Source organism: Pan troglodytes, chromosome 6 (genome assembly GCF_028858775.2).
Source record: "Pan troglodytes isolate AG18354 chromosome 6, NHGRI_mPanTro3-v2.0_pri, whole genome shotgun sequence".
Lineage (NCBI taxonomy): Eukaryota > Metazoa > Chordata > Mammalia > Primates > Hominidae > Pan > Pan troglodytes.
In genome coordinates, this window is record NC_072404.2 from 127,288,519 (window position 1) to 127,315,808 (window position 27,290).

Consider the following 27,290-nt stretch of genomic DNA (forward strand, 5'->3'; position numbering starts at 1 on the left):
TGCAGTAAGAATGGCCATCAAATAAGCTACTGCAATTCAGCCTTTGTCAGGAGAAGTGACTTGAGCAAGGAAGGTAGTAGTCCTGTGTTGCTTTGCATTTCTCAGACCGGTTTTGAAATACTGATTACAGTTCTAGGGACTATCTTTACAACACAGAGACAGACACAAATGGTGTCATCCAGACCATAAACAATATGGAGAAAGGACTCAGAACACATCACAAGAAGGAAGAGGTAGACAATAGAATTAACTGAATTTTAAAATGTTGAAGTTCCAAGCAGAAGGGGAAATTGGTCCAACATAAGTCATTTTGAGAGACAATGTGATGATGTGTTCTTAGTCAATACAAATATTCAAGTATGAGCCAGAAAACCACCACTAGGAACCATGAAGAGGAATGCATGCACTAGACACATGGGTGGGCGGGGTGGCCCCTCATGTGTGTGAAAGGCAGATTAAGATCCCCTCCCCAAAGATGCCTAGGTCCCAATCCCTGGAACCTATGAGTATGTTACCTTGCAGATGTGATTAAATTAATGATCTTGAGATAGGGAGATTTTCTTGGATTATCAGGGTGGGTCCAATACAATCACAGGGTCCTTAAAAAAGGGAGGGGGAAGGGTCAGAATTAGAGAAGGGGATATGATGAGGAACACAGAGGCCGGAATGACTTGGGTCATGAGCCAAGGAGTGCAGGCAGCTTCCACAAGCTGGAAAAGGCAAGGAAGTATATTCTCCCCTGGAGGCATCAGAAGAAAGGCAGCCCTGATCACACCTTGATTTTAGTTCAGTGAGACTAGCTCATCTTCTGACCTCCAGAACTGTAACATGGTAAATGTATGTTGTTTGAAGCCACCTTGTTATAGCACCTATAGGAAACTAATACAATGTGACTTCCATATCCAAGCTTCTGTCACTTCATGAGACCTTCAAGGAGAAGGAAGGAATGGGAGCAGGACTCACAGGTAACTGGAGACTGAAGCAGAGCACAGACAGCGCAAATGTACGGATAGGCTGAAAAGTTAACTAATATTATATTTCCAATTTCTCACACAAGATACACTTGAGTAAAACCCATCAGGTTTTCTCTATTTTCTATCATTCTCATTTTTGTTTTGCTTTGTTTTTAAAAGAGTACTATGAGATACTGAACTCTTTTGGGAGGTAGCTTTTTATGTTTTGCTTATGACAATTAAGCAAGCAAGGGCACATGATGCAACACCCACAATGGGCTCTCCAGACAGTTTTGCTCAGAGGCAAGAGCATGGATAAACTGTGGTTCCCTGTTGCCATCCCACTCTGAGACAATGCATGGAGATCTGGCAGCCCGTTGGGGGAACTCCTATACTCTTGGGGCAGTGGGGACCGTAAGCTTCATAATTTGAGAGGTACCAGTCCCTCCCTCTGTCTGATCTAGGGCTGGGATAAAACTTCAGGGTGACACATTAGAATCTATCTCGGCTTCACTCTCTCTTCAGTCACTGTGGCATTCATTGGTTAAAGACCACCATCTCCTCGCACATCAGGGTTCAGGTCTAAGCTAAGTGGTGTGGGGGTCCAGTGACTAGAGCTGGAGGGTGGTAAGCTTTGGTTAGGTTTAGGATATATACAGATACATTATATATATCAATGTATATTTTGATACAGAGTCTTACTGTCTCCTAGGCTGGAGTGTAATGGCATGATCTCCACTCACTGCAGCCTCAACCTGCTGGGCTCAAGCAATTCTACTACCTCAGCCTCCTGAGTAGCTGGGACTGCAGGCGCACGCCACCATGCCTGCCTAATTTTTGTATTTTTTGTAAAGATAGGGTTTTGCCATTTGTCCAGGCTGGTCTTGAACAACTGAGGTCAAGCAATCCACCATCCTTGGTCTCCCAAAGTGCTGGGATTACAGGTGTGTGCCATCATGCCCAACCAGATTTAGGACATATTTTTAAGGAAAATCAAATCTTACTAGTGCACATCTACTTTCTCCAAAAGAAGGCTTACTGCTGTTTCAATTCCATCTGTTGATGTGTATTTCTCTATCAGTACATAGTAAGGAATATTTATATTGGCCGGGTGTGGTGGCTCACGCCTGTAATCCCAGCACTTTAGGAGGCTGAGGCAGGCAGATCACAAGGTCAGGAGATCGAGACCATCTTGGCTAACACGGTGAAACCCCATCTCTACTAAAAATACAAAAAATTAGCTGGGCATGGTGGCAGGTGCCTGTGGTCCCAGCTACTCGGGAAGCTGAGGCAGGAGGATGGCGTGAACCTGGAAGGCAGAGGTTGCAGTGAGCCGAGATCGTGCCACTGCACTCCAGCCTGGGCAACAGAGTGAGACTCTGTCTCAAAAAAATAAATAAAATAATAATAATAATAATAATAATAATAATGAAATTGCTTACTTCTCTTTTTGTCAAAGTGACTTTTATTTATTTTTTATATTTTTGTTTGTATTTTGCTTTAAGTTCTGGGATGCATGTACAGAACATGCAGGTTTGATACATAGGTATACATGTGCCATGGTGGTTTGCTATGCCTATCAACCCGTCATCTAGGTTTTAAGCCCCGCATGCATTAGGTATTTGTCCTAATGCTCTCCCTCCCCTTGCCCCCCACCGCCCCCAGGCCCTGGTGTGTGATGTTCCCCTCCTGGTGTCCATGTGTTCTCATTGTTCAACTCCCACTTAGGAGTGAGAGTTAGTTCCTGTGTTAGTTTGCTGGGAATGATGGCTTCCAGCTTCATCCATGTCCCTGCAAAGGACATGAACTCATTCTTCTTTATGGCTGCATAGTATTCCATGGTGTATATGTGCCATATTTTCTTTATGCAATCTATCATTGATGGGCATTTGGGTTGGTTCCTAGTCTTTGCTGTTATAAATAGTGCTGCAATAAACAAATGTGTGCATGTATTTATAATCCCTTGGGTATATACCCAGTAATAAGATTGCTGGATCAACTGGTATTTCTGGTTCTAGATCCTTGAAGAATCGCCACACTGTGTTCCACAATGGTTGAACTAATTTACACTCCCACCAACAGTGTAAAAGTGTTCCTATTTCTCCACACCCTCACCACCATCTGTTGTTTCCTGACTTACTAATAATCGCCCATTCTAACTGGTGTGAGATATATCTCATTGTGGTTTTGATTTGCATTTCTCTAATGACCAGTGACGATGAGCTTTTTTGCTATGTTTCTTGGCCGCATAACTGTCTTCTTTTGAGAAGTGTCTGTTCATATCCTTCGAAATTGCTTACTTTCTTAAACATAAGACAAACATCTCTATAACATTCTTCTAACTCCAGTCTGTAAATCATTATTTAGTCAACTTTGACCAAATAGAAATTTAACTTATTTGAACTATAAAGACACATGCACACATTTGTTTATTGCAGCACTATTTATAATAGCAAAGACTTGGAACCAATCCAAATGCCCATCAATGATAGACTGGATAAAGAAAAAGGAGGATTGATTTGAATAATACTTACAAAATAAACAAATAAATCCTCAGATTACTATTAAAACTGGTCCCCAAATCTCAACCCTATCACTCCAGTGTTTTCACTTAAATCTTTTTAGGGGATGGGCATGGTGGCTCATGCCTGTAATTGCAGCACTTTGGGAAGCTGAGGCAGGAGAATCACTTGAGCCCAGGAGTGTTCAAGACCAGCCTGGGCAACATAGGGAGATCTGATTTCTCCAAATAATAAAAAATTAGCTGGGTGTGGTGGCACACCTGCTGTGGTCCCAGTTATTCAAGAGGCTGAGGCAGGAGAATCACTTGAGCCCAGAAGGCTGAGACTGTAGTGAGCCATGATTGTACTACTACACTCCAGCCTGGGTAACAGAGGGAGACCCTGTTTAAAAAAAAAGAAAAAAAAAAAAAAAAGTTTTAGGGCTAAGAGCTTCAAAGACCTACTAAAAGTGAATGCAACGAAATGTATAAATGATGGGTTCCCTAACAAAGAATGACAATTTAACCAATGGATATGTGGGAACAAGTCTCTAAAGAAATAGGGTACAGGCATGAAAGCTTAAATAGTGAAATCATGATGGAGGCAAAGAAAATTTTGCCTGGAAAGAATCACAGAGTAAAAAATGGACATTTGGGGAGCAGGGAAGACTGTCAGATCTTCCATGCCATTCCTGACACATCAGCCAGCTTTGCTCCAGAATGTCTGATGGATGGAAACTTAGATCTTCCTGATACTTAGCAATAGGCCAGGCCCGCTTTGCCTAGGGTCTGTTAAGATATTTAGAGTTGGGCTGTCCAACAGGGTGACCACTGCCACATGTGGCAATGGAGCCCTTAAAATGTGACTCGCTGAAAAGAGACATGCTGTACATGTACGATACTTGCCAGCTTTCAAAGACTGAGGTTGAAAACAGAGTGTAAAATAACTCATCAGTAGTTTTTCATATGCATCTCCTATTAAAACGCTAATATTTTGGATGTTTTAAGTTAAGTAACATATATGGTTAAAACTAATTTCATCTCTTTTATTCTCACTTTTTTAAAGTGGCTACCAAAACATTTAAAATTACCTTTGTGGCTCAAATGATGTTCCTATTGGAAAGCACTGATTAAAATAATTTGCTGCTCTCCCTCCCTCTCATAGCCCAGACCGTGGAACGCCTTCAATCAGAGTTATTTGGCTTGGAGGTGGCAGTGACAGAGCTTCACAGAAAATGTTTTTTCTCAGTTGGAAGTCTGACACTCTAAGAAATAAAGTGCTGTGTGACAGACCCTTAATCAAGGAAGAGTCCAGAGGACTTCATGATGACTCAGAAGTATATGGACAGGTACCTCCTCACACCAGGAGACCTGTCTGTACAATAGTGAGACAAGTGGAGAATTTCTGTGCCTACGTTTTTCCCATTTCAAAAAGAGTCTGGCATTGATTACATTCTGTGATCGAAAAGAGTTTTGTGTATGTTCTTGTCCTTGTCAGGATCACAGATAATTCATTCCGCAGAGAGGCAGTGACTGTGTGCATAAACTTGGTCCTGTTGGTATAATCATGTGCCTCACCTGTTTTGACCCCTATCAGAATGCTAAAGATGCAAATTAACTCTGAAGGACACATCTAGACAATGAAAAAAAAAGTTATGCTTGCAGACGGTCAGTGTAACATTGGGATCAGAAATATTGTTCACATACACTTTCTCATGGAAGAATTCAGCTCAAGTTTTCATTAGAGCCACTGGTGAGAATGAATTGACAAGTCTGAAAGTAACAAAGGAAAACAAAACAATGACTGCATGTTTCCCAGTGTAAAAAATTCCACTGAGTTTTAAAGTTGCTTTCAGTTGTTTAAGGAAATACACACATCTCTCCCTTTTCTATTATGGAAGATTAAAAAGCCAGAGGAAGAAAGGGAAAAAAGAAAGAGAAGGAAGTGCTTTTTAAAAAACCTCTTTTGTACTCCCCTGCGCTACAGACACATGTCTGGAAGAACAATTTTCCTGGACAGTGTAGACTTCGCATTAACAAGGTGGTACCGGAAAGGGACAGAAGCGAGCCTTATTCCACAGAAGTTCATGCCCATCATTAAAGCCACACAAAAGCTGCGTGAGCACAGCAGATCCCAGACAATTAATCAGCCAGTGAAGTGTCATCTTGCTTTATATTTTTCAATTTCTCCATGATACTGCCCAGAGACCAAGCTGAGGAATTCTTCCAGCAGCTGGCTGCATTCTGCTCTAAAATGTTTTTTTTTTTTAATATATTAGATTTGCCCATCAATTTGCTTCCCAGTGGGATGAATTTTTTTTGTTGTTGTTGAAGAGGAAATACCAGTTATTTATAGCAACTGAAGGAAATAATGGACAGTTGCAAGGGCCACAGAATAGCATGCCACCAAGTAAACAGTTCTATAAACAGTCATTTTCGACAACAGTACCATGAGATGCTCAGGCTGACTGGGTCCCTAAGCTAGGTCAGGTCATCTGAGGAAAACTTACAGGATGTTCTCTCAGCCTTCCTTGCATGAAGGAATTTCAGTCGAGCAATTACAAAATGGTGCAATGGGCGATACTGGTCATTTTAGGTCTTTATTCATAGCAATCTCATTATTGGGTCTCATAGCTATGCCAGGTGCCTTGTCAGATACAACTTCCTTTGCTTGCACTTACACATGGGATTTAAACAGTGGTTTAGAAGACCTCATTTAAAACAAATACTGTCAATAATTTAAGAGTATTTTATTTGGTCTATTGTTTTTCCCTTTTCTTGGTTGTGGAGGGTGGGGTATGGAGCACCCAGAAATACTACTACTTAGTATGCTATTCGTCATCTTCTATCTGTAGACAAAAGGGCAGAAGCTCTTTGTTTCTATGGAAGATCAAACACAAGTGAGGTCCTTTTATAATAAAATTCATGACTTAAAAGAACTCATTTCTTGATTTGTAAAAACAAGAGGATATGTCAAAAAAATTTTAAATGTAAGCCACAATAACCTGTGTAGCTTAGTCCTATTCTGAGGAGGGAGGAAGCAGAAGAGGGGGAGGAAGAGGAGGAGGAGAAGGAAAGAAGATGGAGGCGGGAGGAAAGATAAGAAGAAAAAGAAAGATTAAGATCAAGACAGAAAGGAAAAGAGAAAGAAAATAAGAGGTCCAGACACACACAAAGAAATAGATAGGTACAGACAGAACCAAGGCTTGTTGAAGATAACCCCAGCTGGTCATAGCCCTGTGTTCCTAGGGACAGTGTGAAATTTCTAGAACTCTAGTGGTTCATTACTAAATAACAATTAGACTTTTTCTTTTTTTTTTGCTTTTAAACTTCAAAAGTTTTTAAAAGGCTATTCTCTCACAAAATTATGACTTTCACAGAATTTTAGAAATTAAAATTTTTTAGAGCATAGAAATTTCCTTTTTTTTTTTTTTTTTAGATGGAGTTTCGTTCTTGTTGCCCAGGCTGGAGTGTAGTGGCAGGATCTTGGCTCACTGCAACCTCCGCCTCCCGGGTTGAAGCGATTCTCTTGCTCAGCCTCCTGAGTAGCTGGAATTACAGTCACTCATGCCCGGCTAATTTTTTGTATTTTTAGTAGAGACGGGGTTTCACCATGTTGGCCAGGCTGGTCTTGAACTCCTGACCTCAGGTGATCTACCCGCCTCAGCCTCAGTGCTGGGATTACAGGCATGAGCCACTGCGTCAGGCCAGAAATCTCCTTTTAACATTGGAGGTGGGCCAGGCACTGTGGCTCAAGCCTATCATCCAAACATTTTGGGAGGCCAAAGCAGAAGGATAACTTGAGCCCAGGGATTAGAGACCAGCCTGGGCAACATAGGGAGACCCCATCTTTACAATTTTTTTTTTTTTAATTAGCCAGGTGTGGTGGTATATGCTTGTAGTCCTAGCTACTCAGGAGGCTGAGGTGGGAGGATCACTTGAGCCCAGGAGTTTGAGACTGCAGTGAGCAATGACTGTGCCACTGCACACCAACCTGGACAACAGAGTGAGACCCCATCTCTAAAAAAGAAAACACAAACAAACAAAGAAACAAAAGAAACATCAGAGGTACAGCCATGTTGGCTATGACTACACAGTCTTTCACTATTAAAGCAGGTACTTGCTATTAGTGCAGTGGAGAACAAAGACTCGGGGGATGTGGGCCTAGAATCATTAGCATTGAAGACCCTGCTCAGGTGCTACCTCCTCAGGAAATTTTAACGAGACTCCTTCAATAAGATTCTACAACTACTCTGTGCTCTCCATGCTGCATTCTCCAACTCCTTTCAGGTTACAGCGTGTCTCTGCCTGTGGACTGTAATCCCCCTCAAAGTATGAACAGGTCTTACTCTCACCATCTCCACTGCTAACACCTTGCTCAACACCATGATCACCACTTACCTGGATTAGTTCAAACAGCCTCCAAACCGGTCTCCCTGTTTCTCTGCTGCCCTCCCATATTCCCTCCAGGTATAATCTCTATACAGCAACCACAGTGATCCTGTGGCAATGTAAAGCAGTGTCACACCTCTGTTCCAAACCCTCTAGCTGTTTCCTTTCTCATTCTGAATAAGACCCAAAGTGCTGAGTGTGACCTACAAGGTCCACATGACTTCCCTCTTCGAATCTCCATTCCCATCCCCAGTACTGTATTTTGACCAAGTTAGCCTTCTTGCAGTTCCTCAAACAAGCCACGATTCTATGGCTGCAGGACCACTGCCCTTATTGTTGCTATGCCTGGAATCCTCTTATCTGCACGGCTTCCTCATGTCTTTTACTGCCTTCTCACCTAAATTTCTTACCTACCACAAATCTCCATCTCTCCACCCACTACCATCTAAGACATTCCCTAGCCCTTTACCTACACTGGTTTTCACCTGAGCATTCATCATCTTTGAACATACATGTTTTACTTACATATTTATTATAATTTTCCTTATTACAAAGTAAGTCCTTTGAGTTTTTTCTGTTGTGTTCAGTTTTATAGCTCCAGTATCTGGAAGAATGCCTTTGTACATAGAAAGTGCTAAATATTTATTTGTAGAATGAATGAACTCATCTTTTAACTTTTGGCTCCTGGCACAAAGTTTTGATTGATGCTCAATCAATGCCTGCTGACTGACTAAATCAATTTTTGCTAAATACACATCCTTCCTCATCAGCAAATGTACTATTCTTATCCAATCCGTAAGTTGTAGATGAACACACTCAGAAAACCCTAAATTTCCATAAGCACATAAAGGGGTGTGCTTTTAAAAATTTATTTTCGTGGAGAGATTACGACTGACCCACTCCCAAATGCATCAGCTTCAATGAATTTGGCATTCATTTCACACTGTAAAACTGCTTAACCCACATCTTTTCTACTTTTGGGGAATTTTGGGGGCACTAATATAGATCTAAATCATACACACAAATAGATCTAGAAAAGGTATAGAAGTACATATAATATTTGCATATGGCTGCTTATTTACATATGGCTAACTAGTGTTCAGTACGTTTTTATCAAAATTTAGGATATCCTCTAAGCATCTTCACCAACATTTTCCATCAAGGAGTACAATATTTTCTGGACAGTAACTCAGTTTTCCTTCTTCTCCTGGTCATAATGAAATGTAGCCATGGCCCCCACAAGTTAACAACTTTAGAATAATCAGAATGTAAAGACATTTTTGAGCTTCAAATCACTGACAAGAAAATTTATACAAAAGGAAATATTTTAAAATTAAACTGAAAAGGATATTTTAGAAAAAAATGTGCTTACTTACAGTCACATACCTCATTTCATTCTTCAGCATGGCCCATGTGAATGCTTCAAAGCTGGCAATTTGAAAAATTTCTCAAACATCAAAAACAGATAGTATACCCATATTTCATCATATCGGTACGTCCCAAGTCACCTACCAGGCATAATAATATTTGAAAATCCCAGCTTCCTTGTTATGGATACTCCATGAGAAAATACTGATGAATATTCCCTTCTGATTTGTTCAATGTCTCCGTGCAATAGCTGTAAGGAAACTGCTAAACCTAAAACAAATGAGAGATACCCAAGTTAAAAACAGAATAGAAATAGAATAAAGAGAAACTGATGTGTTGCAACAAGCCCAAATTTACAATATCATGGTTTTAAACTAAGGGTTAATATTCCGACAAAATCGACAGAATCTATACGAATCATATCTGAATAACACTTTTCCAACTTCAACATCTGAGTTTCCCATTCATAAGGAGGTTCATAGCAAGTGGAGAAAATGAGCAGAACTCTAAGAGGCAGCCTGGCTTCCAACCCCCAAATCTCTCCTCCAACCCTAGTCTGGTGGAGCACGTTCCTGCACCAACACTTATTCCAGAAGTAGATGAAGGTCACCTGGCCCTAAAAAATACTGACATCAAAATGGGAGGTTTAAAACAAAACAAAACAAAACAAAAGGCCTATGAATAGTTGCTTATCAAATATCAAAAGCATGAACACAAATCTGAAGACATATTAATTTAAGGATTTAAAGGATATTGATAGAGATTTTCTTGAAACATAAGTAATAAAGCCAATTATAATGAAACCAGGATTATATTAATAATATATACAGTAGAAACTCATGATGACATGATTTTCTAGTGAGGAGAATTTAGCAGGATACAGGACACCTTGACAAACAAAAGAGAATTTAGTCAGTAAAGTAGAAAAAATTATTATTTTTACCCCAATTATAAGGACATTACCTTAGCTGGATATATAGAAGATGCAAAACACTTTTTATCATATATTATTTTCTCAATTTCCAGGTAAGAAGTACAGAAAAATTTAATGTCATATCATTGTGAATATGTCTGTATGCATACTCCAAAGATAGCACTTCTCTTTCAGCTTTTTCATTCCTTCTTTGTTTATCTTCCTATGTTTTAATTTTTAAGATAGCCAAATTATTATATTTTTAATTTTTTTATTTCCATGGGTTATTGTGGAATAGGTGGTATTTGGTTACATGAGTAAGTTCTCTAGTGGTGATTTGTGAGATTTTGGTGCACCCATCACCTGAGTAGTAAACCCTGAACCTAATTTGTAGTCATTTATCCCTCACCCACCTCCCACCCTTTCCCCCATGTTTTTTTTTTTTTTTTTTTTTGAGACGGAGTCACGCTCTGTTCCCAGGCTGGAGTACAGTGGCGCGATCTTGGCTCACTGCAACCTCCGCCTCCCGGGTTCAAGCAATTCTCCTGCCTCAGCCTCCTGAGTAGCTGGGACTACAGGCGTCCGCCATCACACCCAGCTAATTTTTGTGTTTTTCGTAGAGATGGGGTTTCACCAAGTTGGCCAGGATGGTCTCGAGCTCTTGACCTTGTGATCTGCCCTCCTCGGCCTCCCAAACTGCTGGGATTATAGGTGTGAGCCACTGCGCCTGGCCTCTATGCTTTAAAATAAGAAGGACAAAAATATCTCCCATCTATATTTACTATATTAGTGATAGAAAATGAAATCAGTCAAAGGTGACTTATTTTTAAAAACATTCAGTCATCATTAACCTGAAGTCAATTTAAAGATGAATTTGCTGGCCGGGTGCGGTGGCTCACACTTGTAATATCAGCACTTTGGGAGGTCGAGGCAGGCGGATCATGAGGTCAGGAGATCAAGACCATCCTGGCTAACAAGGTGAAACCCCACCTCTACCAAAAAAATTAGCCCAGCGTGGTGGAAGGTGCCTGTAGTCCCAGCTACTCTGGAGGCTGAGGTAGGAGAATGGCGTGGGCCCGGGAGGTGGAGTTTGCAGTGAGCCGAGATCGCAGCGCCGCACTGCAGCCTGGGTGACAGAGCGAGACCCCATAAAAAAAAAAAAAAAAAAAAAAAAAAGATGAATTTGCTTAGTACAGTCAAGAAGATGATAAATCTACATCGTCAGATTTAGATCCTCTATCTACATTATTACTTATCACATTTCTCTCAATAATGCACAGATCATGTGCAAGTCATAACTCCCAAAAATGACTTACAGTATGATAATGCTGTATAAGAACAAAGGTGTGAGAATGACATCATGCTGCGATGAAAACATTGCAAAGTTTATTTGTCACATGTGTAGAGGAAGGTCTTCCCTTTTACTCTCTTTCAATAATAGAGCAAACAAACAATAACAATGAAAGTAGCGTTTTTTGGTTGGTTTGCTTGTTTTTCAATAGAGTGGTTAAAATATCAGGAAAATTTGTAAACAAAAATAAAAAAAGAAGGAAAGAAAAAAGAAAAGGCTTTAGGCTCAGAGAGAAACTGGAGCCTCTCCTGAGGTCCAAATCGGAGCTAGATGAGGGGCAATAAACAAAGAAAAGGAGGACAGGGACATGACGACATGATCGTGTCCTCACACTTTCCAGTTTGTGTACCAACAGAATGTCTCCAAGAGCTGTCGCGAGAATTACATTAAGTCTGGCACATCCTCAGAACTTCAAATCTGCGTCCTAGTTTAACCTAACTACCCCTTATCTCCCTCTCCAGCCCCACCCCATTCACTCTGAGTTAGGTGACCGATGACAATAAAATGGAGAGTGTCTGTCTTTCCATGGTCACGGGAAATGAAGAAGGGGGGAATAAGCCATCTGGATGATTTGATGGAGACAACTATCATCAGTGAAGCTTTTGGACACTTTATGTGATACTAGTAGAACCTTTTAAAACCTGGAGGCAGAAGAATGAAGACAAGCGAACATGTGTTATGATCCATCTGTCCCAGCAGCTATTTCTCCCTAACTCACACTCTACCCCCACCTAATCATGGGTGTCTCTGTTCTCCTCCCACTTCTGTCCTTTTGCCTTCAAAATACTCACCCACATCATTACCATCATCATTAGCATCACCAGGATCTGGTATTTGTGGAATACCAGTGTTTGCCAGATCCAGTACATAATAACAGTTCTTCCTGCTGGGGAAAACACTGTTCAAATCCTGACGTACTATATGAGCGATGCTTTCCAGTACAGAATAAGACGAGTTTAACAAAATTCTTAAGATCCTGTAATTTTTGCAAGTGAAGATCATTTTACTGGGGCTTCTCAATGAATGATCTGATCAGAGACACTAGCAACATCATGTGGTATACATAAAGGAAGAAGAGAAAAGGACTCAAGAGTAATGAAAAAACAAAGAGATCATGCTATTCACAATAGAAGTTGGAGAGAGGAAAACTGATCAAGATTCTTGTTTTGCCCTATAGGAGCCAGCATTCATTTAACCAGCAGCGACTTTAAAAAAAACAAAAACAAAACAAAAACAAAAACAAAAGCAAACAAACAAAAAAAATAAGCTGAATACTGTACTTTACAGAGGATAAGACAAGGATAAAAGAAAACCATTGGGTCAGAGAGGTGAATCCTGAAGAAAATTAAAGAAGATAGGAAAAGGAGAAAAAATGCTTTAGAAAAAGACAGATGGAGGGGGAGTAATAATAAACAGAAATACATCAGTGTTCTCTAGAGAGCAAGGGCCACAGAGGGGAGAGAGTGCAAAAGGACAGAGAGGACCCATTTAGGAGACAGTCGACAGAGAGGAGTCGGTCAGTGGAGAAGGGAAGGGAATGGGAAAATGACAGGACAAATAGACAAAATAGTGTGGGGAAAAGGAAAAGCTGGCATTTCAGAGTTGGATGCATACTAAAAGTCTGATAGGTACAGTAGTTTTCAACCTGAAGGTTTAGAGCAATATAGATTAAAGCCCTCAGTGTAATTATGTCATTTGACTAGCCAAGTGATGATAACGGGGGTTGAGGGGGAGGGCAGTTACTGCCATTTGGAGGTTCCCTAATTTCTCCAGAATGAAGAATTCACAGACATCAAGAATGAAAAAGGTTAATAGGACACAGTGTTTGACCACAGTGTATCTGGCTTTGCCCAAATCATCAAATCTTTCCACAAAGAAACCACAACATATGACTAAGAAACATCAAAGAGTGGGTGCACAAATCAAAAACATGATTCTGAGAGTGAGTCCACAGGGACCAGCCCACAAAGAGCCATTGCAATTCCATTTATTTCCCAATCAAAGAAACTCCAGATCCTATTTTTACAGTGGTCCTTAATTGTCATGACCACAACCAAGAGGCTGGATAAACGAGCCACCAGAACAGAAAGAAATAACATAATGAAGACTAAGAAACTACTCATCACTATAAAGGAAAGACATAGCAAATATTTACATATTCCTTCTAAAAACGTTGAACTCATAGGAGCAGAGAGTGGAATGATGGTTACCAGGGATTGGAGAGGGTGGGGGATATGGGGGTTGGGGAGAGTAAACCGGGAGATTTTGGTCACAGGAGACGAAGTTTCAGTTGGACAAGATGAAGACGTTCTAGAGAGCTATTGTATAGCATGGTGAGGTGGTTAATAATAATATACTGTATACTTAAAAATCGCTAAGAGAGTGGATTTTAAAATGTTCTCACTGCTATAAAATATGTGAGGGTCATATGCTAATTAGCTTGATTTAATCATTTAGCAGTGTATACATATATCAAAACATCACATTGTATGCCATAAATACGTACAATTTTTAATTGTCAATTATACCTTATTAAAGCTGGGGCAAAAAAGACAAATATTTACACATTCCAATTACCTGAGATTAGCCCTGTCTTTTCAGGGTTATGACACAGGGCATGTTTGGAGAATGGTATTTTTCTTTCCGTTTTCTTTCTTATCATCCTACTTCACTTTCCTGGCCTTACCTGCTATCTCTGGGGTTGGGGCAACTTCTTAAATTTTATCTGTACATTTTACCTTATTCCTGCCACAGTTCAAAATGCACACTCTGAGCAGCAGTAACTTATGGCTTGAGAGGAGGGTGGAAAGTGGGATTTAAGGATGTATATAACACTTTTCCTACTCCCAAGAAACTGATAATCTAACAATTAAAATAAGAAACTTATACAGAGAGAGACAGAAAGAGAGAGAATATAAAACAGAATGGATTATAGGTATGATAGGAATAGTAAAATAAGAAAAAATTATCACGGAAAGAATTGGAAAGCTTAGGGAATTTTTTATTGGAATTTATGACAACCTGTAAAATTAGATTAAATTTGAATTTCATAAAATTTAAATTTCATAAAATTTAATTTATAATTTAATTTCATAAAATTTAACCTAATTTTGTTTATGTAAATAATATTTTAAGTCACTTTTTTTAGCCCTTAATATAAGTGCCCAAAATGAAATTGCTGTGGGAGAAATGTTCCCTTTCTTGGAAGAAACGTAAACATTAAAGTGAACTTTCACATCAGCCTAGATGTTCAAGCCCAATGATAAATACTTAACATTTAATTTTAAACAAAAGGCATAGTCATTAATCTGGAGTCTGCCATAAAACCACGGATATGATTCATGATTAAGTTCAGCTTACAGAGTAGTAGTACACGAAAGAAAGGCTTGGTGTCTTTTAAGCCAAATGTGGCTGATTACTTGGAAGTTCTAATTTCATGAGAATTGAAGCTCATTTATTCTATAAGTTGGCTCCTTTTAAATTCATGAAATTCTGCAATTTTACATTAAAAATGGAAAGCATAGCATGATTTATAAGTAGCAGCTGAAATTTTAGAATACATCAGCCATTTTGCCACTAATAAACCAAATAACATGTAGCTACGAATGCACAGCAATGCAAAAATGGAAAACTGTGATAAATATATTGGATAAATACATGTTGTTACTAAGTGTGCAGTTTAAGAATCATATCATATGGTTGCAAGTGACTGCCTCAATGTTAACCTCTCTGTGCTTTGGTTTCCACATCTGTAAAATAAAGATAAAGGCACCAAATCCATAAAATACTTTAGGTAATGCTTAGCTCAAAGGAAGTGTCAGCTGCTACTCCTACAATTGCCACTGCCACGACTATCATTATATCTATCATTGTTTCTGTTCTCATTCCTCCCTACCATGAGTATCAACAAATTAGCTTCCATCAAAAAATGGCCAAAGTCTCCTTAGTGTCATATAGAAATAAAATATTTCTTTTAATAGTTATGCCCACTTACCACCAGATAAATCCAAATATTGTAATTAGGTTCTATAAAGGTTTCAAAGGCAAATATGTCTGTATATTGAGAACAATCCTCTAACATGGGAGACTTGACAAAGACATAACTGAGAAATACAAATAGACGATAAGTACAATTAGACATATGCGAAGGCGGTGAAATTCCTAATGACATGGAGATTACGGTGCTGTCCTCAGATACTAGTAAGTCAACGCTCTGAACAAGTGACAAATTCTGAAATATCCTTTAGAAGATACTTAGCATGTAATTTAGTCAGGAGGAGAGGTTATACTGCTATCTTATTTTGTTTTTCAAATATCATGATTTTTATTTGCTTCTCTTTTTTCCCCTTCTTTTTCATTTCTACCCTCTAAATGGATTAAGTTTTCTTATTTGCTTATTTATCTCTCTATAGTTCTGGAAATTATACATACTATTTCTATTCTTTAAATGTGTAACATAAGTAATTGACTTAAATACTACATTTAATCAATAGCTCTATTCTCTTCTGGAACAATTCTGGGAACTTGGATCTTTTAAACTCTGATGATGATATATTTTTAAATTGTTGCTGTTTGCAGTCAATGCTTAAATAGATTTATCCTGACATTTACTATTCTCTTCGTACTCACTTGCTTCTTACATTTCTTTCCTTCTGGGTTCAGTTCTTTTTTTTCAGATGGAGTCTTACTCTGTCGCCCAGGCAGGAGTGCAGTGGTGCGATCTTGGCTCACTGCAACCTCCACCTCCCAGGTTCAAGTGATTCTCCTGCTTCAGCCTCCTTAGCAGTTGGGACTACAGGCATGCGCCACCACACCCAGCTAATTTTTTATACTTTTAGTAGAGACGGGGTTTCACCGTGTTAGCCAGTACGGTCTCGATCTCCTGACCTCGGTATCCACCCGCCTCAGCCTCCCATATTGCTGGGATTATAGGTGTGAGCCACCACACCCAGCCTGGGTTCAGTTCTTTACTCCTGATGATGAACTCTGACTAGTTGTTTCAGTGAATGTGAATGTAAAATCTCCAAGTCTTCATCTGAAATTTTATTTTATTCCCCCTTTTAAATATGGCAGGCCCTTTGTTCTGTGGGGCTCTGCATCTGTGGATTCAACCAGCTGGGTGTCAAAAATATTTGGAAAAATAAAATCCATAAAAAATAACAACACAACAGTAACCACAAAAAACAATACAGTAATAACAATCATTTAGATACCATTTACATTGTATTAGGTATTATACATAAGCTAGAAATAATTTAAAGTATATGAGGGGATGTGCATAGGTTATATGTAAATAGTATATGCTATTTTCCGTAAGGGACTTCAGCATTTGCAAATTTTGGTATCCTGAGAGGTCCTGGAACCAGTTTCCCACGGATACCAAGCAATGACTGTAACAGTTTGGCAAGTAAAGAATTCAAAGTTGGCCATTTGCTCCCAGCAGTTTTAAGATATTTATTATTCCATAATATTCTGACCTCTGTAACTGCTGCTAAGACTATTATTTCTTTTTAGGTAATCAGTATTTTCTCTCTGGTTTCTGGTTTTGTCTTTGGTGTTCTGCAGTTTCACCATAATTTATCTAGATATGACTTTTATTTATCCTGCTTATAACTTTCGCTTCTTTTATCTGGGCATTTTAACCTCTGCAAAAGTTATTTAATTTATCCAGATATAACTTTATCCTACTTAATAACATTTTCTTCTTTTATCTGCACATTTTATCCTCTGCAAAAGCTCTACAAATTCTCAACCTTTTCAAATACTGCAGCTTACCCATGTACTTTATTTGTTCCTTCTGGAATTCCTACTAGATGTATGCTGGTCTTTTCATTCAATCCTTCACTGCTCTTAAATGTTTATTCAGGTTATTCCATTGCATTTACCCCTTGGGTAGCATTCTGGCTAATATTTTAAGTTATAATTTTACTAATTCGTTTTCCAACTATGCTCGTTTGCTATTTAAGTAGTCCACTGATTTCTTATTTTAATAACATTTTTAAAAAGAATTTTAGAAGTTCTATTTACTTCTCTTTAACCACTAGAATTTATACACAAAGAAAACAAAGATTTTTCATTGTCAAAAACTGTATACCAGTGCCTTGAGTAATGCTGAAATATATATACTCAATATTCTTTTGATGTATGGGTTTAAAAATCTAGTTCCATTTTTTATGATGTTTTCTTTTTCATTAGAAATCTCTTTTGCTACCTCTTTTCCTGATAGTTTATTACCTAAAATTCCAAAAGATCATGATTCTCATTTGTTGCATTTGCTTACTCTGCCTCATTGATTGCTAATTGTTATCATTTTATCACAATTCATCTTTAGTGGGTGTTGTTTTTTTCACAGGGATCCCATGCATCATAGGTGTGGAAGCGACAATATGGAGTGGGTTACACATTTACTTTTTTTAGGCTATACAACTGGGACCAGGGGAAATGTGAAATGCTAGTAGCCTACCCTCTCCTGGTGAGATACCATATACCTTGACTGGAAGCTGATGGGAGAGGGAACCCCATCTTCTTGGCTACATGTATATGTAGTGGAATTTTCATCACGCTGAGCTGGTGCAGGCAGGAAGGAGAAAATGAGATGTGATATAAGTTTCACCAACTCTCTTGATTCTTATCAGGAGTTGGCAGTTACTCTTTATTTGCTGTCTACACTTAGGAAGATTTCTAGACGTTAGTCCTGTTTTAAAATACAATTTGTGACCAGGCACAGTGGCTCACACCTATAATCCTTTGGGAGGCCAAGGTGGGAGGATTGCTTAAGGCCAGTTCAAGACCAACCTGGCCAATATAGTGAGTCCCCATTTCATTTTTAAAAATAAATAAATATGAAAAATAATTTAATTTAAAATCTAAAAGAAAATACGATTTTCATCAATAATGGTTGTTCCATTGGAGGAGGATGGTGCAGCTCTTCACACTGCCATTCTGTAGTAAACTCTCAAAACACTATTTCTTGACAGTACTTGCATACTTTGTATGTTTGGGAGGTGGGGGCTGAGAGTAAAACACAATTGGTGGAATTTCTAAACTTGTACTACAAAATTACTAACATTATGAGGTATTAGCAAAACTTCCTACAGATGATATTAGTAGATTTTTTCAAAAATCACCTTCAGTAAAACCTGTTCATTTCTGAAATACGTAGGGCCTCAATCTTATCAGAGCACAAATTTTACATCTATTCCTTCCTATGTGCTTGATTTACAAAATTAATCATCTAAGCTTTGCTTTGTGTATTAGAATGTTATGTGTTATATCTATAAGAAAAGATAATTGAATTTCAAAGTAAATACATTAGAAGCTATATATCCTATCTGGAGTTCAACTCAAAGCCAGTGAAAACTTTTCAGAGGCACATCCTAGCTACACCAAGCAGTAAAATCCTGGCTGATTAAAATGAGGTATTTACACTGGGAGGTCAGAGACAGGCTCTGAAAGTCTCTGAAGCAGAGGAAAGAAAGAAAGTCAAATTTCTAGAAAGTGTGAGGTATTAAGTGAGACAATACTATCGGAAAATGAGTCAATGGAGCAAAAGCCAGAATATTAGGAAGAGACTGGTGTGTACAAATGAGCCAGGTTAGATGGAGAAATCAAGATGCAGATGGGAAAATGGGAGCTGTGAACATTACCAGAGGCCTGCTTAACAATGTGTTAATTACATGATGAAAGGAGCCTAGTTACTCAAAGCCTCTACCCAGTAGGACCAAAGTACCCAAATTACAGCTGTCCTTTAACATTGTCATCTTGCAGAGCTAGACACTTACGCTATTAATGTTGCCACTGCTTAAATTTGGGATGTATCTCCTCTTTTAGATATACTTTCAAAACCAATTTAAAATGAAAAGAAAGAAAAAAGAGGGCCGGGCACAGTGGCTTATGCCTGTAATCCCAGGACTTTGGGAGGGCAAGGTGGGCAGATCACGAGGCCAGGAGATCAAGACTATCCTGGCCAACATGGTAAAACCCCATCTCTACTAAAATACAATAAATAAATAAATAAATAAATAAATAAATAAATAAGCCTTCCATGGTGGCGTGTCGCCTGTAGTTCCAGCTATTCAGGAGGCTGAGGCAGGGGAATCACTTGAACCCGGGAGGCGGAGGTTGTAGTGAGCCGAGATCGTGCCACTGCACTCCAGCCTGGCGACAGAGCGAGACAAAGAAAAAAGAAAGAGAGAGAGAGAGAAAGAGAAAAAGAAAGAAAGAAAGAAAGAAAGAAAAGAAAAGAAAGAAGGAAAGAAAAGAAAGAAGGAAAGAAAAAGAGAAAAAGAAAGAAAAAGAAGGAAGGAAGGCGGGCAAGGTGGGCAGATCACGAGGTCAGGAGATCAAGACTATCCTGGCCAACATGGTAAAACCCCATCTCTACTAAAATACAATGAATAAATAAATAAATAAGCCGAGCATGGTGGCGCGCCGCCTGTAGTTCCAGCTATTCAGGAGGCTGAGGCAGGGAAATCACTTGAACCCGGGAGGCGGAGGTTGCAGTGAGCCGAGATCACGCCACTGCACTCCAGCCTGGCGACACAGCGAGACAAAGAAAAAAGAAAGACAGAGAGAGAGAGAGAGAGAAAGAGAAAAAGAAAGAAAGAAAGAAAAAGAAAGAAAGAAGGAAGGAAAAAAAGAAAGAAAAAGAGAAAGAAAGAGAAAGGAAGGAAGGAAGGAAGCAGGGCGGGCGGGCAAGGTGGGCAAGGTGGGCAGATCACGAGGTCAGGAGATCGAGACTATCCTGGCCAACATGGTAAAAACACATCTCTACTAAAATACAATAAATAAATAAATAAATAAATAAGCCAAGCGTGGTGGCATGCCACCTGTAGTTCCAGCTATTCAGGAGGCTGAGGCAGGGGAATCACTTGAACCCGGGAGGCAGAGGTTGCAGTGAGCCGAGATCATGCCACTGCACTCCAGCCTGGCGACAGCGCGAGGCAAAGAAAAAAGAAAGAAAGAGAAAGAGAAAAAGAGAGAGAGAGAGAAAGGAAGGAAGGAAGGAAGGAAAGAAGGAAGAAAGAAAAAAAGAAAAAGAAGGGAGGAAGGAAGACAAGAAGAAAGAAAACACTTTTATTTCTTAATAGTCATACCTTGGTTTCTGAGTTTTAGCCAGTATTGTTCAATTTGTGAATATGCTTATTGTTGACTGCTTCTTTAAACTAAGTTAAGTCTTAAAGAATATAATTTTGACATCACTGAGGATAACCCAAAGGGTCTGACCATAGGCTCACTGTCTGAAGATCATCTTCCTGAGATCTTCAAAGTGGGTAACTCTGTCCATTGGGATGACTACCTTCTAATATGCAAAAGGTATGATAAGCATGAACAAATAATCTTGTGATTATAACTGCTGGTTTGCAGATCTGCTAGTTCTAAATTTCAAAGCTTTGGGAAAGGCTTTTATGTTTTCTCTAGAGAAGTGGTTAGCTCATGGCTAAGAGTAATAGAGAACGTAAGATTGAAGCAATACATAATGTCACAGAATGTCAAATGAAAAGGCATTAAAGACATGTGAAATTATTTACTTTCATTGAGTCTTAACTACAAAAGAAATCTGCTGACCAGCAATGAAAGCTGGAGAGGGGCTTCTCCACATTTGGTAGGAGTGATGAGAGCATTCGAAGGGATTTCAACATTTCCTTTTTAACTAAGGGGAATTTTTCACTTTAAAGTTTCCATTCTTATTCTGATTTAGTGTATCAACATTTCAATAGCATATACTGAGGACTATGTCTAGGTTTTTTAAACAGGCTTTGTTTGTTTTTACTGTAACTATTATTACCTATTTGTATTTTATTTCCACAATACCAATACAAAGGAATCCATGGGCTGCAAACCATTTAAAAAATGTGTATAGAGCATAGTGATGGGGTTCAGGACACATTACCCTAAAACATGGTTCCTTGGCATACTGACTATTTTGAGAGACACCATGTGCAGGAAGGTCTCTCGGACCTTCCCTGCCATTCTCCCCTGAGCAGGTCATAAGAGGTGCCCTCCGTATATTGGATGAAAAGTACATCCTTATCTCTGAAAACAAAGTGTTGCAGAGAAGAACCTGAATAAACAGGCCTTCCTAAGTTTCTCCCAGTTTATTGCCATTAGACGATACCTTTTTCACCCCCTAGTATTTCTCTACAACTCCCTGTTCTTCATCAGACCTACTATAAAAAAACTAAGATTAAACTGTTTCTTCAGGTGTTCATTTCCTAATGAAGGCTCTCATGTCACAAAGAACTTAAATATGTTTGTTTGTATACTTTTGTTACTCTGTCTTTTGTTGTTGGGGCTTAATCCATGAACCTAGGATACATGAGGAAATATTTTTCCTCCTCTACAATAGTATCTATGATTGTAGTTTAATATCTGATTATTTTAATTTACTGAAATACTTCCATATTTTTCCTATGCAGCAAATCTTGCAAACAGTATTGCTAGTGATTATATCTAAATTAGCCATACATAGCTCATTTAGAAAATGAAATCAAGCTCTAATCACTACTTCCATTAACATCATTTGGATTTAGTTTTTTTTTTTTAAATACTGCATGAACTTTAAAAAATATCTTACGGTGTAATGTAGTAACATATTTTGAACTATATTTTTTCTTTGCTGTCATTAGCATGATTTAGATCGAAGGAAACAAGAGATATAACAACTGCATGCAAAATAGCCTGGATTTTCTTTTTCTTTCTTTTTTTTTTTTTTTTAAGATGGAGTCTCGCTCTGTCACCTAGGCTGGAGTACAGTGGCACAATCTTGGCTCACTGTAACCTCTGCTTCCCAGATTCAGTTGATTCTCCTGCCTCAGCCTCCTGAGTAGCTGGAATTAACAGGCACATGCCACCACACCCAGCTAATTTTTGTATTTTTAGTAGAGATGGGTTTTCACCACGTTGGTCAGGCTGGTCTCGAACTCCTGACCTCAAGTGATCCACGGACCTCGGCCTCCCAAAGTACTGGGATTACAGGTGGGAGCCACCAAACCCGGCTAGAATTTTCTTTTGTTATAAAAGACATGGAGAAAATTGTCAAAATCTGAATAAGGTTTGCAGGTTAGATAATAGTATTATAGCAATGTTAACATTCTGATTTGGATAACTGTACTGTGGTTCTGTTGCTATGTTCTGAAGTAAGCAGGGATAGAGAGGGATCATGTCTGCAATTTGTTCTCAGGCAGCTCAGGAAAAGAAATGTATATATGTATGATGTGTATAGATGTGTATATGTGTATATATGTACATATGTGTGTATACATGCATATATAAGTGTATATGTACATATATACACACACAAACATATACAATCAAGGCTCTGATATAATCCTTAAGGATCATATCAATTCATTAATGTTGAGTTATATGACTATATGCACACACATACATATATAAATGGAGGGAGATTATGCAAATGAAATGTAGTATAATGTTAACCTTTGGGAAATTACAAATTCTTTGTACTGTTTTCTACAAATAAAATTAGTTGAAAAAAAATACTTTAAAGAGAGATCATGGTAAAATATTTAGGAAACTCCAAAAGTCAGCAAAAAGGTCACACATTAAATGTCTAACCAATAGGTGGTGCCAATAAGTACCACTTTTATTTCAATGATACTAGAAAGCAAATACAATGTTCAAAAATCAGGTGCACTGATCAAATTCTTATGAATTATACCAACTTGGTAACACTGAATAAAATGACTACATTGGTATGTGTGGACCCAAAAATGCAACCTAACACTCTCAAAAAGCCTCTTTTCACCTCAGCCAAATAAAAAACACCATATATTTCCTGAATAGAGTTAAACTGCTCTCGCTATATGTTGTGGTCTCCTTATCTAGGTAATTCTTTTTAACTTTCTGTGGGGGTTAAAGAGTATAGCTGTCAGGAATACAACCACGTACACTCATCTAAGATACAACAAAGACTCTAGAAACTTACCTGAATAGCAAATATGATTTCTTCTAGGTGTAAGCTACATGTGCAAACTATAGAAAATATTTCATAAATACACAGATAATATGAAAAGACTTTGAAGTTTCTCTTGGGACATACTGAACCATAGCCAATGATTTTTACACACCGTTTCAAGACGTAGAACTTAATTTGCCTCAGTAAATCATATTGGCTCAGTCTAATGTCACATTCCTATAATTCAACTGCTATCAGAGGTGACATTTATAATAACCATTTGCTCAACAAACCTAAACCAGGCTCACATTAATGAATACTTTTAGAATTTCAAATTCTCACAACACTGCCTTTGGATTTAAAATTCATAAAACAGCACAACTTTGGAGATTTCAAACTACTCAATCTAACTATATCTAACTGTGAAGATATAGTAATTCAATTTTTAAAACATCTTAAAAAGTTAAATGGATTGCTTGCAATTTTCTCCCAGTTTCTAAACTCAACTAAGATAGTGGTTAATGTACCTTTGCAACATAAGTCTTAGGTTAGAGGGGAAAAAAGCCCAGTTAATTGGTGAATCCCTTTATCTATTAACCAGAGAAGATTACAACTCCAATAGCTAGGAGGATATCAATGAAGCATAAAGGGCCTGGAAATTAGCTGGTAGAATTTGTTGCCGAAACCAATTTCAAAGTTGCGTTTTTTTCTCTTTTTTTAGTGCCAGTGACTGAGGAATAGCAGGAGAAAGTGGGGAAAAACAGTACTTTTTAGAGTGAACTCAATTCTTTTGAAAACGTTTGACTGCACTGCTTCCATTTAACAAACAATTCTGTGGTCCAGAGAGAAAACAGCGGAAGTCAACATTATCTAACTGTTGTGACAGTTTAAACATTGGGCACCCTAATTTCCCTCTTCAATTTCTTGTGCTCTTGCTTCCCCCACTATCTTGAGGTAAGCCATGAATGTGCCTCCTTTTCAATAATGAAGCTGAACAGCTCTGGAATCCCTATCTGCTGGCCACAGAACTTCCATTCCTCAACCAAGGATATAGATCAAGGGGATACAGAACAATGATCTACCTAGACTGAAGGGTGGAAGCTTTGGTGGGAAGAGTATAAGTTTTGCTTTTCTTTAAATTAGTTTTTAGGCTTCTTCCTGAGCTTCCACTCTCTAGAGCAGAATATTAGAGTGAAGAGGCTTAGCGCTGGGTTTGCCTCAGCTTGAGAGAGGCTAGAAAGGATCAGAGAGAGAGACCAGAGAAACAGAAGGCAGATAGATGCAGGCTGCGTGGGCCTGGCTGGGCCTCAGGGTTAAGAGAGAAGGGTAGAGAAGGGCTGAGGTCACAAGGATAGGGGAGCAGACAGGGCTTTGTAGCAGAAGCCAGGTATAAAGTGCATACATTTGGTTGCCTAGGAATCTGAGCATCACAGTAGGCTGCAAAATGGGAATGGATCCTGCCAAAGGAAGGGGAAACCTTTTTACAAGGCTTTATGGTACAATGGTTTCTTTCATTCTTTGCAAAGGCTACAACACGTAGCTTTTCATTTCAGTACAAAGGCTGTAAACAGAAAAGGTATGACTCATGGAAAAGGGTGGTTTGGATCTCACTATCTGGTAGGGTTTCACTCAGGATTCCAGTAAGAATAAGGAGCTAGTAAAATTGACAAAGTACATGGAACATGTGGACACATCTAAACATGGGAGGAACTGCCCAAGGAAACAGAATGTGCTTCCCTTCCTTCCTGAAGTTAATCAGAAGGCCAACAATTAAGTTAAAAGAAACCAGGAAGAGATATTAGCAATCAAATCAATGGAGAGGAGATGAAGGAAACAAAGTATAGAAGGGGTCGGTTCAATGATCCAACATATCAATAATCCAATTGTGTTATTCTAAAAGTCTTCATTAAGGAGATTAAATCAGGATCCATTTCGAGACAATGAAAACAGACAACTTAAGAGGTAAGGATAGAATATTTCAGCTAGTGGCTTTAAAGTGGGTAAACAATAATAACTAACATTAAACACACACCATGTATGATGTCCTGTGGTAAGTGCTTTGCATACATTTTTTCTTTTAATCTTCCCAATATCCCTTAGAGGATTCAAACCTAGGACATCCTGCTTGCAGAGAAAAAGCTCTTAAATACCACACTATACTCTCTAAGAGATGACTCCTGTCTGTAAGCAGAGGGAAATTTGTGGTTTGGTTTAACTGGAATCCTGACCTTTAACACAGGACTTAAGGATACAGGATCACTTATGTTAGAGTCTATCGAGAGATATAAATCAAAGCCTATCATTGGGAACTTCACCAACATTCAAGAGGCAATTGGGTATCACCTCAGAGTTTGGACAATGATATATTCAAACAACCTAATAACAGATGAATGTTGTCCTGCATGAGGCATATTTGAAGTGGAAAAGGGCTGGGAGATGAAAAGGAGTTGGGAAAGACATGTAGCCAACAGTTCAGCATATCATGGTGAGTCAAGACCACATCTATGATGGTAGGAAGGTCAGGGACTACATGTGAAAAGTCAGAAGGTCAGGATTAATTTGGTATTTGTTTATCCATACAGAGGGCAAATGCAAGCAAATTAAGGTAACAGGACGCATAGGGAGAAAGAACAAGATACACCATGGTTACCGACTCTTCTATTCACAGTTAATAGGCAGAAAGAAAGGAGCAGGGCATAATGGATTTGTTTGTGATCCATAAGAACTTAAAAAAATGCTAGCCTTTAAACAGAACCTGGAGTAGCACTGACTCAGAAGTATAATGCGAATCATGAATGAAATTTAAATTTCCCTAGTAACCATGTCAAAAAAGTAAAAAAGAAAAAAATTTAATAGCATACATTATTTATCCCAATATATCCCAAATGTTATCATTTCAACACGTAATCAATATGAAAATTATTGATGGGATATTTTACATTCTTCTTATTGGGCCAAGTCTTCAAAATACGGTATGTTCTTTACAATTACAGCACATCTCAATTCTAGTGGTATACTAGGTTCATGTCTAATTGTCAACAGCAACATATGGCTGCTGCCTCCTGAATTGGACAGCACAGGTCTAGGGTACATTTAATGACAAAATGATGGTCACTGGTATCAAGAAACACCAGTTCTACAGTTAGAGTAGAACTGGATTTGGCTGGAAGTCTACCAATGAATTCCACAAGACATGTTCTCTAACAAATAGCAGCTCTACTATCTTACTGAGGGAGTATTGAAATTAAACCATTTTATCCATGGACAATCAGGAGAAGTGTGTATATATATACGTATATATACACATATATATACATATATACGTATATATACATATATACACATATATACATATATACGTATATATATGTATATATATGTGTATATATATATATATTTTTGAGATGGAGTCTCTCTCTGTCGCCAGGCTGGAGTGCAGTGGTGCGATCTTGGCTCACTGCAACCTCCGACTCCCTGGTTTAAGCGATTCTCCTGCCTCAGACTCCGGAGTAGCTGGGATTACAGGCACGCGCCACCACGCCCAGCTAATTTTTTGTATTTTTAGTAGAGACGGGTGTTTCACCATGTTTGCCAGGATGGTCTCAATCTCCTGACCTTGTGATCCACCTGCCTTGGCCTCCCAAAGTGCTGTGATTACAGACGTGAGCCACCGCACCCAGCCGAGAATTATAATTGTTTTGTGGGAAAAGAGAAGACAAGCATACATAGTAGTTCCATGTTGTATTTCATTTCTCCTGTCTCGTGTGAGTCTTTTAGAGACTCTGCCCTCAATAGTAAGTGCTCCAAGTGTCTTGTTTGTTTAGTGGTAGATGCAGGACTTTGTCCAAAGCAAAGGGCCATCTGCATCAAATAAAACCCAAGTTATCTCTCCAACT

General features: G+C 38.7%; 1 protein-coding gene across 11 annotated transcripts in view; it reads right to left on the bottom strand.

The window, feature by feature from the left end:
* DOCK4 (dedicator of cytokinesis 4) overlaps positions 1 to 27,290 on the bottom strand; it is a 472,223-nt gene that overhangs the window by 179,944 nt on the left and 264,989 nt on the right. For all 11 annotated transcript variants that reach the window (XR_008536523.2, XM_519315.8, XM_009453992.5 and 8 more), the window contains exon 13: positions 9,358 to 9,483. Coding sequence is in view for 10 of the 11 variants with exons in the window: in XM_519315.8 (XP_519315.6) it covers positions 9,358 to 9,483 (126 nt within the window). In the remaining variant the exon portion in view is untranslated. The remainder of the gene's footprint in view (positions 1 to 9,357; positions 9,484 to 27,290) is intronic.